Genomic DNA, 20,204 nt, shown 5'->3' with positions numbered 1-20,204 from the left:
AATCGCACCGGACAGGGTTTGGACAAACGATCGATTTTTTTAACTTTTTTTACCTTGGTATTGTAAAACTAAAAACAAAACATAATTTAAATAAATATCTTTGTGATACTCTCCCACAAAGCACAGAAAATAATGAAAATAATGGTATACTGAGAAAAACAGGAATTAAAGCGAGCATCTGGCAACCCACTGAAGGTGACGAGCGTTCGATGTGATACAGTTGTGGTAAGCGGAGCGTCGAGACATCCACATTGTCGCATTTTTAAGCGGTGAATGGAGCACTGTAAACGGATTTTACGCACGTCTTTGCATTCTCGCCCGGCTAGAAACACTTCTCGTCTGATCCATTACTCGTCTGTTGTGACGGATCTAGCACGCCAGGTACGTTCCTTTACACTTCGTGATGTAAAAAGTGTTGTTGCATTTTAGCCCGTTTGCATTAACGGTGTTGGCTGGATCTCGGTTTTCTTCAAAGCACCCTTCTTCATTTTTCAGTCCACCTTAACGAGTCGAGGCTTTGAAAAGGTTGCTTTACGTCTCGTGTGTTTTGATTGAGGACAATTTTTTGCAGACTTGGCATGGCACGTGCCACCGCTTGAATTGAACTGCGCGTAAATGGGACGAAAGGCGAGCTGTCAGTGACATTCATCCGCTGTGGCGATATCAAACCGCGATATGTCAGACGTTATGTACTGTGAAAAAGACACGCAGAGACAGAGCGATAAATCTCAAGAGAATGTTTAATGTTTAACTGTTGTTTAGTGTATAAACACTTCATTGTCTATTACAGTAAATACTGGTTTATGTAAACCAGAATTAATATGTATGCGTCAGCGTCAAATATTTAATATTTTTTGTTTAATGCGAATTGACAAGTGATAGTATTTACGTTCATGTAGTAGATGTCAGTGTATGTTCATTCGTGGGCTGGTAATTACCTCAGACAAATTCATAATTTATGGCCAGACCCTTGAGATTGAAAAGATCATTTTGGACAATAGAAATACCTTTTACTGAAATTAGCTTCTGCTGGGGACAAGCATTGGGCTAACCAGAAATACTTTTCAGTGAGTTCTAGTCTTATTGTAGGAAGAACACTATGAACTGAATGTTCCACATAGGCTGCATAGACATGAAACACATGTTTACTCATTTACAGTGTACTCATCTCATGTAGTTTAAAACATGCACACGTAAATGAAGCGTCTTAATATTTTTACATGTCTTATCCTGATATTGGCAGAGTTAGAGGGAGAAAGTTTTGCCATCGAGCGCTGGAGTCTTCGTATTTACATTTCTTTTTTTGTTGATTATTTATTTTTTTCTGCTTATTCATCAACAGATTAGGATTGTGCTGCTCCACTCCGTAACTTCACTAGCGGTTTCACAAGGGAGCCACATAGTACATGTGTATTGATTTGTCTGTACGCAATCACAATTGTGTACAGAGAAGTGTATTATGGACTTTCAACACGTGAAATCGCCAACACCTTCCTGTGGCGATCTTTCCCTGTTTTATAGGCCACATTCTATAAACCACATTCACTGGTGTGTTATAGTTTTAATCCACCAGTGGAGACAGTACTGACACAGTCACTAGATATGGAGATTGTTTTCTTCGAATGCATTTGTGATGTTGAAGATGGCCGTAAATGAATGAGAAAGTACTCTTGAGGTTTTGAGCTTGAAAACTGGTTGAATTGGCACTTTTAGCTCTGCTACACGACTTTGTGAACCCTAGAAAAAACATGCATTTGAATGTTAGATTAGGTCCTATCAAGTTGGAGACCGATATGGGATACACAATATCTTTGCTGTTGCGTTAAATTCATTCAAGAACCTAAAAGCCTCTCTGGAAAATTAGAATATTGCTGTCAGAATGTGGATGAAGAAACGTGAGCTTAAAATGCTTTCTAGAGAATGGCTTGGGGTTGGAGGTCGCAAGAAATAAGACGATAACAGATTATTGAGTGGCGTAATGCGCTGTGGTTTACAGCCTTTGTTTCTTTGAAATTGCCATTGGAATGAGAGAAATGTGCCTGTCTTTGTTTCGGCTTTGATCAAAGAATTATATTTAGTTAATGGTTGGCACATGATATTTTTGTGTTAGTGAAACATCTCTATGACTGTGTACTTGAACCCATTTTAGCTGTTTTGTAGAAGCTGAAATGGCTTCATTGAACTCAAACCAGTAAGGCCATAGAACATGGGTGGAGTTGCAGGGCTGTTACGAAAGGGTTGACGCGGGACCCAAGAGCCTCTTTTGTATCTTTTGTGAAACTGCATTGACACACGCCTGTCAAACCCAAGAACGATTGTATGCTTCTCGGAGTGCTTTCTGCAGCAACGTTTTTCATTTTTATCTCACCCTCTGAACAAAAAGCCCTTATGTCTAAAATGAAACGTATCCTGCTATCTATTGCTTGTTCAACCACAGGTGCTGGATTTCATTTTCAGAGGTGTCTTTACTGAAGGGTTCTGTTGAGGTGGATCAGATTGAACCTCCTTAGGTGGGATCAGTGCATGAAAGAGCAGATTACAGACCTTGTTCTCTGAATTGTTGAACAGGTTTTTTTCCTGCATACTGTCTTTTGTCTGTCACATTTCACGTGCTACCAAAGTAACGCACGTACGAGTTTCTCCGGCTTATTAAACGATACATACATTTATTTTATCAGTTGAAATCTTTTGTTTAATTAAATGAATTATTATTAAGTGTTCAGCTGATGTGGGTTTACCTATTGGCAGTGCCGATTAAAGCACATTGTATGTTGCATACGTCTGACATAATGCTAGTATTTACAAACTTTAAAGGGATAGTTCACCCAAAAATAAAAAATCTCATGAATTACCCACCCTCAGGTTGTTCCAAACCTACGGTATAAAGATTTCTTTCTTTGGTTGAACACAAAGAAAGATATTTTAAAGAATGTTAGCAACTGAGATTTTTCGGGCACCATGACTACCATAGTAGAAAGAATTATTGTATAATATTTTGGTTCTGTTGAACACAAAAGAAAACATTTTAAGGAATTTAGGAAAACAAACCATCTTAGTCAATGGTGCCCCAGAAATATCAGTTGATAACATTCTTCCAAATATCTTCCTTTGTGTTCAACAGAACAAAGAAATGTATACAGTTTTGGAACAACCTGAGGATGAGTAATTCATGACAGAATTTTCATTGTTGGGTGAAATATCCCTTTAATGAAAGTCTATGGGTGGATCTCATAGATGCTTGGATGCTGGGAGGTATGGAGGATGAGAACCCACACCGGCTAGAAATATAAATGATGGCAAGAAATGACAATCGTAATTATACTCTCAAAATAGTCAGATATCGACTAGTCCTACTATGTCACCACTAACCGTACAAAAGCCTTCTTCATATGTCTTCATCATAACCTTGATGTCTTTCAAAAAATGACCCTGTATTTCATGAGATCCACGTGAAATGTTTCTTCACCTTGCAGCACATTTTCTTTCATAGCTGAAGTTACAAGAACGCACAATGAATTGCAGATTTCGGGATTTCAGCTTTCATTTGGCAAGAAATACCCAAGACAAGAAGGAGCCCAATGCAATTATACATTCCTCATTCCAGATGACCCAGATTTCAGAAGATTGTTGAAGTATAGCGAGACCCCCTCATGTCCTTTTCAAGCTCTTCTCCTTATTAAGTGTTGCAGTTGTCTGGTTTCAGCACTGGTCTACAGAGGATTCCCAAACAGATCAATCGCAGATCCAGTGGAGGATATCTATAACAGAAGTGTGGAAGCTCTATTAATTTAATAACAACACCTTCTTGATTTCACTTTCACAGACGTGAAACGCGAGACCAAACATTGTTAACCACAGTAATAAATCAGAGAAACAGTTGTTCTGTGGTGTGGCCTGATTTACATCTAGAGGATGCTGGTTTTTATTGTACATCATTGCACTCTAACTTTAAAATGCATGTGTACGACACACCTGGCATCTTACCTTTCAATTTCCTTCCATTTTTTCAGTGTTCCTAATGATTAGGGATGTAGGTCTCTCATGAGACTTCCTCTAAACTCCACAACATCCCACTCAGTTTATGTGTTAGCCACAATTGAGATCTGTCTCTCCACTATGGAATAAATTATAGCGGGTCTCTAACGTAGGAACGATTGTTGCCGAGCTTCGGTATAAGGTTGAAACCGTGACTCATCCTGTGACACATTTTAGCGAAGATGTTCCTTATCCTGTGGGGGGCTTCATCCATTACACTGAGGATTCTGGGAGTGGAAGTCCTGTTTACCATCTGTCAGCACTAACAGCCTGTGGCCAAGAAATCCATCAGAAACAAGGCCTCTCTCCATCAGAGTAAATCTGCACAGACCTTGAAAGAGAGCTTCAAGTTCCTCGCATATATCAGAGGTGGCTGATGCATTTTCTCGGTATGTTACCGTTTAACAAGGGCAGCTCTGAAATTTATATCAGCGGATGATTAAGCCATAAATTTGATGTCAGGACTAACATTGTTGGTTTATTCATGTCAGGAATAAAGACAGAAAGGCAGCAACTAACTGTACTCTGTATCTGTTACAAAAGTTTGTATTATTTTGAAGAATAGCAAAAAGGGAAGGATTTAATCTGTGCCTCCTTATTGTATTTCTGCCTATGATTCATCTCTGCGAACCTTTGAAGAAAACACCAACATATTATTTAGTTACGGTCACTCGATATCTTTAGTGCACACTACATTATTTTAATTTATTTGTGATACAATCCAACGATTGACATGTTCAGTTAAAAAAACTGCTAACCAAGGCCAACAAACATGAACGGGGTTTCACACTGATCCGACAAACAACAACAGATGAGTTTGTTGCTGTTTGTCAAATCAGTGTGATTTAGCCATTAGTTTACTTGTTTACCAATGAATACACTAGTCAGGGAAAATGATGTCTGATATGATATATAAGATGTGTATGAACTATAAAATACCTCAGAGATTACATATTTTTGTAAACCAATCACAGAAGCGAGTTAGCATTTTAGCACTTACGGTTCCATGGCCCCAAAGTCTATAGGTTTTTGGTACATTTCCTAAAATAAGATCTGTGGTTAACAAACCTCTAAATATTTTTAAGTTTCAAGGGAACATGTTTTTAAGGGTGTGTTCAAACATGGCATGTTTGGTTCGATTAAAACGAACTCTGGTGCGATTGCTCTGTTAGTGCGGTTTATTTGTGAAACAAGCAGACAGAGACTGCTGAAAGGATAGATCTCGATCCGCTTTCAAACGTACTCTGGCGCGGTTCGAATTGAATTATGAACGCAACATGGAGCAAAGGCATCGAACCGAACTAAAAACAGGAAGTGATAAGATAAGACCCGAAAATCATGTGATTTGGTAATATAAAAGGACTGTTTATTAGATCTGTGCTTGCGCATGTAATGGAGGAATTCCTGGCACCGTTTTGACTGCTTTAAACACTTCGGAAGGTCTCCGCGAGTTACCGACTTGCTAAAAATACCATCATATGCGAAAACACCTTGCAATAACTCTGCTACTAGATTTAGTAATGCTGTGATCATCTGTGTCTCCATCTTCATTGAGCTTGTCTATATTGGCTGGTTGGTTCTTGTCACATGACCTGCGGTGCGCTTGTGGCTTTATGAAAAGTTGAGATTTTTTCATCTCGATGCGGAGCCAACACACCTGGAAAAAAAGAGTGTCGCCCCCTATTTCCGCGTGCCTGCCGCACGTCTACATTTAAAATAACGAATATGCGCGCGGGAAAGACGCAAAATGTGAATCGGGCCTAATAAAGTTTAAAAAAGAGGCTTGGTGGTGGTGACGCTGATATCGAGTGACCGTAGTGTAGTCTATTTATAGCCTCGTGACGTGTCATCTTTTTACTTCCGGCGATTGTATTTAGGCTTCAAAAATAGCAAATGTTGTGTTAATCTGTAAAGATTATCTTGATAGACAAAAAGTGTAAACAACATAAACCTTATTCTGTTAATCACGGATCTTATTTTTTGCGATCTTTCAAAAGACTATGGAAAAAATGCATAGGCTTTGTTTCGGTCGAAGGAACCACCGCGGCACTAACTTCCGGGTTGGCCTACAAAAATATATCATCTTTGAGGTACTCTATGAAGTATAAATGTTTTGAGTGTCTTTTTCAATGCTGTAATATTCTGTCAAACTATGCAAAAAATATAAATATTACTGATGTGTATAAAATCTTATGAAATAAGATTAAAGCGGGAAAAAAACAAGTCTTTTAGTTTGAGATTGTAGTGTGCTGAGTAGGCATGGGCCGGTATGAGATTTTGACGGTATGGTAACCTTTAGCCAAACTATCTTTAAAATGTGTTATTTTAAATGTCTGAGTAAAAAACATTGAACAAAAATAGAATTGATTTTTAAGCAACACAAAATATTTGGAACAGTAGTAAACATGAACAGTATGTCAGGTTAAATCAGTGCTTCCCCAACATTTTGAAAGCATGGCACCCCTTTCTAGTCTTCTTTTAAATGCATGTCCAGTAATTAAACTTACATGCATTCATCCATACATTTATACATGTACATAAATAAATTAAATGCAGATGAGAAAACAACTAATTAAGCATAAACAAAATATAGCACAGAACCTGATGGATTCCTGCACAAAACAGCTCATACCTTTGGAACGGTATAACAGACATTTTTAGTGGTTTTAAAACCCTGACTTTCCAAGCCGAGGTATACCTTGAAACCGGTATTCGGCCCATGCCTAGTGCTGAGACAATGTGACATTCAGTGTTGGGTGTAACTAGTTACTAAGTAATTAGTTACTGTAATTTAATTACTTTTCCCTTGAAAAAGTCAAGTAAGGGACTACTCTTATTTTTTCTGTAATTTAATTACAGTTACTTCTGATGTAATTAAACTAAATACTCTGTGTAATATATGTGTGTGCAATAGTGGAATTGACATCAAAATACAAAGTCTAACTTTAAAATCTGTGCTTTAATGTATAATTCTCACATTTGTAATACTTTGGTCAGTTAATAAGAGTACTTTATGTAGTTTAATATTATTTATTTGAATGAATTAAACAAGCCGTTTCATGTCTATCCTTGAATCACTTAACTAATCAAGATGGATATAGGATATAGAAAGCAATTAGTAATAAATAATTAAATACTTTTTGGAGAGAGTAATTTGTACAGTAATCTAATTACACTATTGAATATGTAATTAGTAAATAGTAATTAATTACCTTTTCAGAGTAACTTACCCAACACTGGTGACATTGTTCTTTAGATTAGAATACTTCTTAAAATGACCATGAAAGTGTGTTTGTGTGTGGATGGGATCAGTTTGCCCAATAATTGTGACGTGTTTGGAGGAGTTTACGTCCTTGAGTACATCTGAACACCTCCCAGCTGTCAGACACCTCTAAATAGAAATCGCTTGTTCTCTCTCTCTCTATTTAACTTGATGTGAAGAAAATTGTTTGTCAGCCTTGTTGTTTCACAGTTACAGTATGTCTAATTTCTGTAGCCCAATGTGTTCCTTTCATTTTTGCAAAGATGTATGTTCACTAGGGATGCACCGAAACGAAAATTCTTGGCCGAAGCCGAACATGATGTGAAACACTTGGCCGAATAATACCGAACACCGAACATGCTTTTTTGCATTTCTTCTATTTATTAAGCTATTTTTTCACTTTTGCACAAACTGAATAGTCAAAATGTGCTTTTTATAATTTGTCTTGCTTTTCAATAAAATACAATACAACTTAATATAGAATTGAGCAAAACAAAGTAAATTCAAACAAACAATTGAGCCCTCTCCCTTCATGAATAGCCTATATTAATTAGGCCTATAACTGACTGCTAAAAGAATGTAATGTAAGTTACTCTGTACCCCGACAACAAAACACTTCATTAAAAAGTGTCATTCCACATTAGGCCTATAAACTAAAAATACGAATAAACTAAAACTGTTGGATTATTATAGACTACATTGCAAAATGATTTGAGAAAAAAAAACATCCAATGCAAGCAATTATGACTGATGCTGACTGACAACCATTTCAGTTCACGTCTCTCCTCCAAACTCCGCCCACAAAAGTTGACTGTTCTCTCAGAAGGTGCACTCGTGTCCGGGATGCACAGAACATACTTTGACAAGTTGTTTAGTACGGGGAACTGTGTGCACGCGACCACTGTATGATGTCAAAGGATGTCGCGAGCGGTGGGGCTACTGTCAGACAGCCAGCTTCCGTCTGAAGTAAAGTTACCGACCGGTAAAGACGCTTTCATTCGGAAATTTACTTCCGTGCGGCAAGTCCCGTGCTGTGTCTTTCTCTGACACTTTAAAATGCTCCACACACACACGCGCACGCACACACACGCGCACTGCCAAAATGTTTGCGGCAGTAATAAAGCGCACGCGTGTCTCTCTCTCTCTCTCTCTCTCTCTCTCTCTCTCTGCGCTGTTTGCTGCTTGATCGTATCACGAGTCATGTTCGGTAAAATTTATTCGGCCATTTCACATGCTATTTTCGGCCTAACATTTTTCGGTGGCCGAACATTCGGTGCATCCCTAATGTTCACAGTCATTCAACATGTAGCACAGATCTATCTCTATCTTTAGGTCCATCTCTAAAGTTCGGTATTTGTAATCTGCAGCCTCAGTAGACTTTTCAGTGTCATTTGAGTATTTGTTCAAGTGCTTGTGTGGTGGTAATTAGGTCCACAGAATCTGTTTTTATATAATGTAGGTTGCAGTGTAATGTAATATCAGTTCTCTAAGAATGTCTTGACAGTAATGAGTAACTGTGATCCTATCTAATCTCCTTTATCTGGACACAGATGAAGAGTTTTGTCAATTATGGGTCACTTTACCACCAGAAGCATCCTGAAATAGAATCCCAGTGATACCGAGTCTGTTCAGGTATCTCAAGAAACATTATTGGCCGGGATCCCAGGTGGGTCATTGTGTTAACCGGCCTCTTTAAATGGTTTGAGAGGGTCCCATTCTGTTGAGGCCTGTGAAGTCTCTTAGGCTTCCATACACATTTTGTTCGCTTGATGAGACCTATTAAGTCAGGTAATGAAAACTGTTGTTGACCTTGTACTTGTTTTTAAACTGTTAGGAGAATTAGCCCATCTGTATATACATGTTTTTGACGGTTATAATAGCGTTTTAGATTTGCAGCACCGAAAGGTAAAGGAAACAAGTTAAAGAAACAATTACAGCTCACAAAGACAATTGCTTGTGCCTAGGGTTATGGATTGCAATAAAGTATAGTATTACATTTTACAGTTTTGCCACAAGCATGAACTACACCTCAGATTGTGCGACCTACTGAGAAGAGATTTTCATTTTGACAGCTAACATATCAAGGCAAACGCCTAGAAGGCAATCAAATCACCCAGCAACTGCCCAATACATTACAAAACTAGCATTTAGAGCCGTCTTGGCAACCGCCCACGACAACCCAGCATTATGACGCCAAGTTTTGTACAGACAAGCCTCATTCACGTCGTGTTTAGAGAATGTAAACATCCAGTTTACATCATGTTTCGCAGAGGCTCTGCCTTGTTTGGCTGCAGGGCTGCTATACCGATCGTCTCTTTGGTCGGAGACTAGCACAGGGAAAACCCTGCAACAAACCCAACGCGCCAGAACCAAAGCAGTGTGGTCAAGTTTTATGCGTACTGCTTGTTTTGTCAAATCGCCCGCCCACTCTTTGAAATTGTGTGGCGCTCAGTGCAGATTAAAGACTGCAAGGTCATACATCATGTTGCTGGCAGAGATGAGCCTTTTGCACATTGAGAGTGGGAAGAAACATGAGTCAAGCTTAAGATGTCTGACCAGATCGCTCTCTGATTTCATACTATATGTCTACCGCATGTATCTTTATAAAATCCAATTGTGCTTATTGTCCAATATGTTGAAGTCTGATACTTCTTTGTCCTCGCCGACAGATTTATTTTTTGCAGCTAGGCCTTTGAGCGATAGATGAGTTTAGCTTGTACAAATGCTGTTATTATATGTTGTTAAATGTATAATTATTTTCTGTTGCGTGTTTCAGGCCTGATGGAGTCAGGAACTCCACGAGCGCTGCGTACAGCAGATCCCAGCCTCTCCTCGCTCCATCACGGCCAGTCCTGAGCATCGGGTGTTCAACTTACCCCACACCTCGCCCTATCACCTCCCTTTTCTGATCCCTTCCCTTGGCTCCCCAATAGGCCCACCCACTCGCCCCCGAGATGATCGGCAAGCTGAAGCAAAACTTACTGGTGGCCTGCTTGGTCATCAGCTCCGTCACAGTCTTCTACCTGGGTAGGCACGCCATGGAGTGCCACCACCGGATTGAGGAACGCAGCCAGCCGCTACTGAGCAGCTTGCGCACGACCCTACGTACAGGCCAGAACCTCAGTAACCCTTTTATTTACAATAAAGACATGCCACTTATTTTTATCGGTGGCGTCCCTCGCAGCGGGACCACTCTTATGCGGGCCATGCTGGACGCACACCCCGACGTACGCTGCGGGGAGGAGACACGCGTCATCCCTCGCATTCTGGCCATGAAGCAGATGTGGAGCCGCTCCGGCCGGGAAAAGATGCGTCTAGACGAAGCTGGAGTAACAGACGAGGTCTTGGACTCAGCCATGCAGGCGTTCCTGCTTGAGATAATAGTAAAGCACGGGGAGCCGGCCACTTATCTGTGTAATAAAGACCCCTTTGCCCTTAAATCACTTACCTATCTGGCTAAGATCTTCCCCCACGCTAAGTTCATCCTCATGATACGTGACGGCAGGGCCTCCGTTCACTCTATGATCTCCCGCAAGGTCACCATAGCCGGGTTTGACCTGAGCAGCTATCGGGACTGCCTAACAAAGTGGAACCGGGCTATAGAGACAATGTACACACAATGCCTAGAGGCAGCTGACAAGTGCCTACCTGTGCACTACGAACAGCTCGTCCTTCACCCAGAAAGGTGGATGAGGACGCTTCTGAAATTCCTGGACATTCCTTGGAATGATGCAGTACTGCACCACGAGGAGCTCATCGGGAAAGCAGGAGGCGTTTCACTCTCAAAGTAAGTGCCAATGACCTGTAGATATTTTTGTTTGTGTATCGTAGCTTAAGGGACCACAGGATCTTTCACTTAGTATATTGGGTCAGTCAGTGTCTCAAATAAAAGGATCTGTGTATCGTTTGACTTTTAGCGATTTTGCTTATCGATTTCGATTCTTATTGATTCCCGGTTTCGATTCCAAAGTTGTAAAAGATATCAACTGATGTAGCATGCTTATTGTATGGTTTGCAAAAAAATATAAATATATTTATGAACACCGTTTTGTAAAGTAAAAAATATAATTAATTAAAGGGCTCTTTTGAGATATGTGCAGACACAGGAATTGAGGAATTAACATTTTATATCAATTATCCGATTCTTAACCATTCCATTCTGATTCCAGAACTGGAATTGATTTTCGATTCCCAACCCTAAATCTAACCATAGGGCTATTGGCTATTGTGCCAAAAATCGTAATCAGTGTTTTGGCCAATATTTAAATCTGAATTATTTAACACGATTTTTCATTGACTTTAAAAACATTTAATTATGGAATTAAAATAAATAAATGTGTCTTTTAAACACTAGATTCAACTGAAAAAAGCAATAAAAGATAAAATAAAGTATGAATGTACACATATAAATAGATAATGTAAAATCGATAAATAAAAATCAATTACATTAACTGCATTTAAAGGTCCAGTGTGTAATTTTTTAGAGGATCTATTGACAGAAATGCAATATAATATACTGTACATAATTATGTCTTCAGAGGTGTATAAAGGCCTTACATAATAAAGCATTATATTTTTATTACCATAGAATGAGATATTCTCTAGTGATGCACCGAAATTTCGGTTGGTGAAAATTTTCGGCTGAAATGGCATTATCGTTCAGCCAAAAGAAAAAAATAGGCCAAAATAAAAGCCGAAATATCCAGGGCACGCCCCTCTCCCTTCAGTGCTCACACTCACTCTAGCTGTTATCAAAGGACGATCATGTAAGCGCGCCATATCAAAGGGTGAAACTAATAAATATAACAAGAACAGCTCAAAACCAGCGGACAGAAAATGACATGCAAGCTCTGTGTGATCTTAGTTCTTTGTCAGTTGCCATAGTGCCTTGAAAGGGAGTGGTGGAATGAGCCGTTGGTTGCAATTCACAACCTCACCAGTAGATGCCGCTAAAAAATTACACACAGCACCTTTAAAATTGCTCAATGTTTATTGCATTGCTGTAACGTAAAGCGCTGTTGATTTATTACATGAGATAATAAGAGACAATCATTGTGAAGTGGAATGCAGCACAATAATCATTTTACCTTGATAATTGGGTATTCATAATTAATCAAAAATTGAAATTGAAAATCAGTTAAGATTCTTTTCTAACCATAATCATTTTGTTGTATAATCTGTTGACCACTTTTTTTCAAAATCAATGTTCTGGTTTTACAAGCTTAATTGGATCATTTGAGCTCTGTTCAGTTGTGTTATCTAATGTCACCAGTTGTATTTGCACAGGTTTGATGTCTTTAAACATTCTTGTTGCCATAGCAAAATGTGTTAAAGGCATCAATTGTTTAATGTAAATTTGTGTACCTGTTTAAAATTGTCCAGATGTGTGTGGGCGAATCTTATTCTGTCAAACTGTAAATGTATGTGTGTTAAAATTCTAACTGATGCATTCCTTTCCGTTCTGTCAAATAGGAACTTGATTCATAGAGAGCAGTTGTGTTTACAAGATCGCTTTTACCGCAGTGTGCTGTGTTGCAGCTTTTAAAACACTTCAGAGTCTAGTCACTACTCCGTACTAATACACAGTGAACACACCGGGCATTAGGGCAGAGTACAAAGACAACATTCCTGCTCCAATAAAACAGGCTGAGACAAGTTGGAACCTGAACAACACTTTCTATTTCCAATAGGAAAAATAGATGCATAACTGCCAAAAACTCCCACATTTGTTATAATTGTTTAATTTAGGGCGTTTTAACTCATTTGTTAAGGCCAAAAGCTTGCCACTATTAATTTGCTATTGCACTTCAGGGAGTTACAGAGTCAAGAACAGAGCAATGTTTGCAGATTTTTCATTTATTACTTGAAAAATTTAAACTGGTGGTACGGTTTGTGACTCGGGTGTTTAACATGTGGCCTACAGAAGTCATTGAAGTCTCATAAAACCCAACGGGGTCACACGCCATTGACGCATGAATCAGTCAAGCCGCTAAAAATCCCCTGAAGAAATTTGGCTTCTGTCTGGTTGCCATTTTTAGAATTGAACAGAGAGTTTTTAATGAAAAGCTTGTGGTCAGAGGAGGCCCACACATTTTTGCTTTAATATTTATTTTGGATCCCGTCTACCTCCCGTGTTTTGTCTAAGTGTGTCTGGCCTGTCGTTCATCTTTTCAAAAATGCTGTGCGCGCTGCATATTTCTTGTGATCTACCACTGCCTCCGTTCTCTCTGCACTCTTTATTACTATAAAAATACAATGCTATACTTTTAAACCTTCGGGGGATGTCAACGTTTTTTACTTCAAGGCCCCCCTTGAACGCAACAATATTTAAAGACCCCCCTACTCACAATTTCTACTTTATCAAATATTCTAGAGCATGGTAAACGATGTACTCTATTCATGATAAAAATCTATAATTTTAAAGGGATAGCTCACAAATAATGCTAATTCTCAAGATCATTTACTCTCATGCCTTACCAAACCTGTATGATCTTCTTCTGCCTAACACAAAAGAAGATATTTTTTAAAATGTTGGTAACAACATCGGACCTCACTGACTTCCATTGTATATTCAGTCATATACAAGTTTTGAACGACATTTTATGGATTATGTTCTCACTGTATTTCTTAAACTGAGGTTACAGTCTCCACCTGCATGTGTTACGCTGGGTTCAGCTTGGAACAATAAAGGGATACTTCACCCAAAAAGGAAAATTCTGTCGTCATTTACTCACCTTCGAGTTGTTTCAAATCTGTATTAATTTCTTTGTTCTGATGAACACAGAGAAAGATATTACGAAGAATGCTTATAACATGGATTAAAGCTCTCCGTCGCTACGACGGATTTCTGTCAATTGCAGGGTTCCAGCCTGTCCTTTAATGTCTTAAATTCACTTTTCATAATGTTGTTAACCCTTTGACGCCTACGATCACACTGGTGTGATTAGAACATTCAGAGCCAGAGACAGACTCAATCCTGTCACATATCACAACTATGCAGTGCTTTCAACCACAGAATGTTTAATTTAGGCTTCAGACATGTACACGTGCCTACAAGCACAAAATACATTTAGAGATTGCATAATACACACTGATGTCTATGGAAGCGGCAATACCAATCTCCTCAAATGTAATTTGACGGATGAGTTTTATTCACATCAGACACAGTATCTGCAATGTAAGCAATTGTTAAGATCACTCAATTCTTCTACCAGTTCACCAGGCACTTACGTTTGTGTTTTTTAAGAGAAGTGGATGAATTCACGGACAGATCTCAGACCACGGCAGAAACAAACATGGCGGCGCCCGCTTATAGCTCAACTAACGCGATCATTATAAGTGTCTAAACAACAAAACACATTCACATGCACATATCTGACAATCGGAATGTCAGATATTTCATGATATAGTTAACAGTTTGTGAATTTTTTTGAGTAAAAAAGAAAAATTATGTAAAAGCAATGCATCAGTCATACAGCTGCTGTGTCTCTGCGGTGTGTCACATGATAAGCAGTGCCGCGTCACCATGGAAATGTTAAAGTGATACCTTCTTAACGGTCGCCTTGGAAAAGCTATAAACACTGTAACTAGTCACTGTAGCTAGTCAAACACTGTAACTAGTCACTGTAGCTAGTCAAACACTGAAACGGGTGTCAGGTGTAGCCAAGCTTCAGGAATATGGTTTCACAGCCAAAAGGCAGAAAAAGTGAAAAGCACTCTGGAGACAAATATAAACAAAATTTTTGGTCTTTAGTGGTGCTTTTATTTTTATTTTTTTTCTGTTAATTATTAAGAGTTTCAGAAAACCTTGTTTGGTCTTATAAGATAAATAAAAAAATGCACTGAAAAGTTATAGATGCTAGATTAAAAATAGCTTTTAAAATACGCAAACTGGCAATACTACGTGAAGTGGTTCAAAACATCTCCCTTTAAAACGCTATTGGTTTTGACTATTTAGATAAAGTGTCGGTTAAAGGAATATGATTTGGCCTGAAAAAAAATCAGTCAGAAGATTTTTTTTCACTTTAATCCATGTTATAAGCAGACCGATTTTGCCCCCCATTGACTCCCATAGTAGGAAGTATTACTTCATCATTTTTGTTTTGTTCTGTTGAACACAAAAGAAGACAATTTGAAGAATGTAGGAAAGCAAACAGTTCTGGAGCACTTTTGACTACCATTGTATTTTTTCCTACTATGGGAGTCAATGGGGGGCAAAATCTGTCTGGTTATAAGCATTCTTCCAAATATCTTTCTCTGTGTTCATCAGAACAAAGAAATTCATAAAGATTTGGAACAACTCGAAGGTGAGTAAATGATGACAGAATTTTCATTTTTCGGTGAAGTATCCCTTTAAGAACTGCTTTCAATAATGGAGCGTTATTGGCGACTGCTGTTTTTATGCTCTTCTAAAGAACATTTGGAAGGAAGCTGAAAGGGCAGCGAGTTAAAAGCAGCACTTTGTGGATAGATTGTGGTCAATAAGTCTTGTCTTGAAGAGGGAAAGGGATGAGTTGAGAACACCTCAGGTAGTGAACACAGTGTTATATTTTAGGAACCACAAAATAAAGCGACACATAACATCATTACAGTCACTGAATGGACAAGTGGATGTTTGTGTGATGACTGATGCATTACGCCCAGATTATTGATTCATTTCCAAGTAAAATGAAAGGAGTAAATTGGTGGGAATCTGACTGACCAGTTTTTTTCAAGTAAAGCCTCTAATGTTAGAGATCATTATCATAAGAAAAGAGAAGCAATGAGGCAACCTATTATTTTATATTTTACACAATGCTGTAGTTTCCCTTAATGCATTTGGTAATTAACATTGAACATTATTTAGTGGTAGACTTAAGGGAAAATTTAGCGTACAGATGACAATTTTGACAAAGCGATCCCCGTTCACAGGGCCCTGCGAAAAAGCCTGATAAAGCCTTAAACTGCTGTTTCAGGCTTTTCAGCCTCATTGGGATTTATGAAGATTTATGCTGTGCTATACAGATCAGTCCAAAGAATCCCACTGGAGCATCTGTGGTGACTTCAACAGGTACTTCACTCTTGTTACATCCCAATGCCCATGTGTCCCGGGGCAAGACTTGAGTGCTCTTTCTGTCTGTGGTGTCTGCTCCAGTAAGCACTCAGGAGTTTCATCCAGGCTCTGTTAAATTAGTGAGAGCCCTCTGGTGTCGGAGTCTCTTGTCTTTTGTGGTTTCTGTGAAGGGTTGGCTAACTGCTTTGGTTATCTATAAACATCCTAAATGTGCACTAAGTGAGCGCTGCCGCTCTGCCTCACGTTTTAGAGGGAGCCTAACCTGGTCCTCCGGAGAGAGATTGAGAGAAAGTGGGGTAGGGATGGATGGATTGAGAAAGTCTTGACAGCAAAAATGTAGAAAACAACTATAAATTATATATTATTTTTTATTATTCATATTTATATTATAAAATAGCTTAAGAAAGATTTATCTTCACGTGTACGGTTTGTTTGTCAACTACCCATATATGCATCTAGGATCACTCTTAAGAACTTTGAATCTTGGGGTCTTCAGCAGGTGGTGCTGCTTAAATGTCAATGGAATTTTTGTAAAAGAGTTGCATTAAAAGTATAATATAAAGTAAACCTAGTTAAGTTATGAAGCGTTGGGTTTGTTTCATAGTCTCTCCAAAATGAAAATAAGTACAAATTAAATAGGTAATGTGTAACTAATAATATTCTAATGACTTTACAATGTGAGCATCATACAGTAGCATGTTACATTTTACTTTGTCTTAGAAAGGGTAAGGTACCTCGGTCTAATAACATTAATCAAAGAGATTCCTTTTTTGCAGTATATACTTTGTGCAATGTGATGCATTCATGTTAGGACATTATGCTGCAATGCTTTCACTATTCTACAGTAAAAACTCAAAAGTAGTCATTTGATTTATGCTCTTTATCTACTACGTGGTCTGCAGTCCACCTGGAGCATCTTGCTTTGCTCAAGGGGACAGTTGTTACGGGTTTAAACTTGCAAACTGTGTCAGCTACAGTTCATATTGTATTGATAAAACATTTAATGCCACAAAGAAAAATTGAGAATGTTTGTTTACACATGTGTTATTGAACTTAAATGCTTGTAAATTGTTGACACATGAATGTTTTAGCACTCAAATGCAAGAACACATCTCAGACTCAGCAGAAGAGATACCCTGCAGGACTCGGGCAAATAGACGCCTCTGCTCTCCTTAGAGGCAGTCAGACGAACATGCTGGCTCAAGACTCCATCTTTCTTCAGTCCTGGAGGGGAATTAAACCATCACAGCTCATTTCAGAGAAGGCACTGATATGATTTTACGCAAAGGGGAGCCTGTGGGGCCCTAATGGCTGGTGATAAACACAAAACCCTGCTCTCCATCCTTGAGGGGAAGCACGGATACATACAAGTCTCATTACATTTGGCCAACAGCACCTGCTGAGGAGAAGCTCTCTTTGCATCTGTTTCTGGTGGGTCTCTATTTTTTTATTTGTGGTTACAGAGACCTGGCCATTAGAATGGGCAGCAGATATAGCTAAGGGCTCTGTTATCTTCAGTAGCTTTAGAAAGTACACCACTACGCAAAAAGCTCTAGCACCCTCTATGAATAATTGACAAACAGAGACCATTAAGCTGCTCTTCGAGAAGGACCTTGCTAGTGTTTGTGTGTGCGTCTCCGCATTTGTATCCCTCCGTACATGAAAATGAAATGGGTTGCCGCCGTCAGCTGCAGAGCATGGTGATATATGTAGCGTCTTCTGTCATATAAGTCCTGCCTTTAATAATGGATGTCTCAATCAGTAGCCGAGTTGAATGATCTCCTTCATCTCTCTGACCCGGCCGCTGGTAGATAGAATAGTGATTTGTGTTGCCTTTGGAGCAGTTGCTGTATGGCAGTGGGTGGTGAGGACAGACTGAAGATACTCACCTTCCGTGGAAATATAAGAAGGCTTTTTATCATGGGATGTCTCATTTGCTGGAGCTGTTGTCTAGCAGTTAGCACATGCTCTCCTATACATGCAAGTTTGTTCATTTTTCAGTCCCATTCTTCCCATTCTGGTGTCCTTTATACACGTCTATAGTATGGATACTGAGCTCTGGAGAGCTCCGAGACCACAAAGGAGCTGTTTAGCATGAAGGGCCATGCTTATAGCTTTATAAGGCACTTATAACAACAGAACATTTTAAGAGACCATTTCAAATGTTCATTTAAGCAGCATTTCTAGATGTATTGTGGCCATTCCTGTCCAGTTTCTGTTGAATTTCAACAAAACCGGTGATATTTTTTTGCTTTTCCTAAATATATGTAGAAATATTACTGTTGTATTGCTTCAGAGTGAGTATGAACTTGTTTTCTTTGCAGTATTTGAGGTCTGAAAAAATACAGAGCATCTTTTCTGTTATTTTAACCTGTTTCTCCGGTTTTCATTTTCTGCAAATAAATAATAATTTTGCAAATAATATTTTGTTTATAATATTTTTATTTGAAATATGAATTATCATGAGAAATATTGTTAGTCGTTTACAGAATGAAACAAAAATAATAATTTTACCTAAACACATATACCTATAAATAGTAAATTCTAGGGATGTAACGATTCACTCAGCTCACGATGCGCTGCGATTCACGATTCTGATCTCACGATGCGATTTATTCACGATTTACTCACGATTTATTTTGAAAAAATGAGTTGAAACAAATTAGAAATGAACAACGTCCCTTGCATTATTTCTTAAATGCTTCACGTTTCTTTGTATGATAAAATAATGTTTTATTTCAAATAACAAAACTAAACTGCAATTTTATAACAAATTAATAATAGAAAAAGTCTCTTTAATATAAACAAACTAATACTGTCTGTGCTTTTCTTGGATTTTTTTGCATTTAAGAAATATCAGCATCCACGTTTAGGTTTGCAGTGAAAATAGCGGCCCCTGCTGTTCAAAAAATGTATTGCGATTCAGTTCACACCTCAACCGATTTGAATCGTCGCTCATTATAACCGATTTTCAACCGGCTCACGGTGAATCGTTACATCCCTAGTAAATTCAGAAAAAAATCAAATGCTCTCTTAATTGTTTCTGGGGCTGTATCTCTAAAAATTTCTCCATGTTCAATATACAGTATATTTCAAATTATAATGTATATTTTGTATAACTTGATTTTTAAAAGTAATGCGAAATACAAAAACAATTATGGTAAATCAGTTTCATATAATTTTAGTTCAAATAACTTGTAAATCCAGTTTGATTCAACTTAAAAAATTAAGACAACTTTTGAACTACAGTTTTTAAGTTGACTATGTGCTACGACTTCTTAAAATATCTTAAATGATGGTAATGGTATTTTCTGAGGTGCTACATTTCAGATTCTTAAATGTTTGGACTTCTTTGTAGTAGTATAGTACAGCAAGTAAAGCAGTCCCTTTTTATTGAAATTTCACTATATAAATCAAACTGTATTAAATTATTATCATTTTTATTAGCTTTGTTTTAAGCTGAAAACCTTTTTAGGTTGAAGATCAGGAAATATCAGAAAAATATGTTATTGAGCGAGAACATAATTCGGAACGGTAAGCTTATAATAACGATTTATAATTTAAGATGTGGGGTACAATTTTGTAATATAATATTGTTAATATAAGTTTGACTTCATTTGACTTTAATCCACATAAAGTAACCTGCAGTTTTATATTCAAACAGAGATGGCGATAGAGAGGCTATAGCTACAAATTGCAGCTTTAAAGGAGCATTTTATATGCTTTTTTGTTGTGGCTAATGTAATGACGCAAGCTGCTGTGTTTCTGGTTTTACAGAGTATACAGATGCAAATCTCACCACAGAAGGTGTCGGGTGTATCATAAATGAGATACCAATTTGCCTCAATGCAGATT

At 38.2% G+C, this 20,204-nt stretch overlaps 1 protein-coding gene across 2 annotated transcripts in view; it reads left to right on the top strand.

Moving 5' to 3' along the window:
• The window catches only part of tpst1 (tyrosylprotein sulfotransferase 1), a 39,776-nt gene continuing 19,572 nt past the window's right edge, over positions 1-20,204 (top strand). Inside the window, exons 1-2 of one of the 2 annotated variants that reach the window (XM_057351107.1) lie at positions 1-381; positions 10,074-11,084. In XM_057351107.1, coding sequence (XP_057207090.1) covers positions 10,252-11,084 — 833 coding nt within the window. In that variant the 5' untranslated portion in view covers positions 1-381; positions 10,074-10,251. The remainder of the gene's footprint in view (positions 382-10,073; positions 11,085-20,204) is intronic. The other variant, XM_057351108.1, reaches the window with a different exon arrangement.

This window comes from Triplophysa rosa, linkage group LG14, assembly GCF_024868665.1.
Source record: "Triplophysa rosa linkage group LG14, Trosa_1v2, whole genome shotgun sequence".
Classification (NCBI taxonomy): domain Eukaryota; kingdom Metazoa; phylum Chordata; class Actinopteri; order Cypriniformes; family Nemacheilidae; genus Triplophysa; species Triplophysa rosa.
The sequence above is the reverse complement of the archived record's forward strand: the minus strand, read 5'-3'. Positions and strand labels throughout refer to the sequence as shown.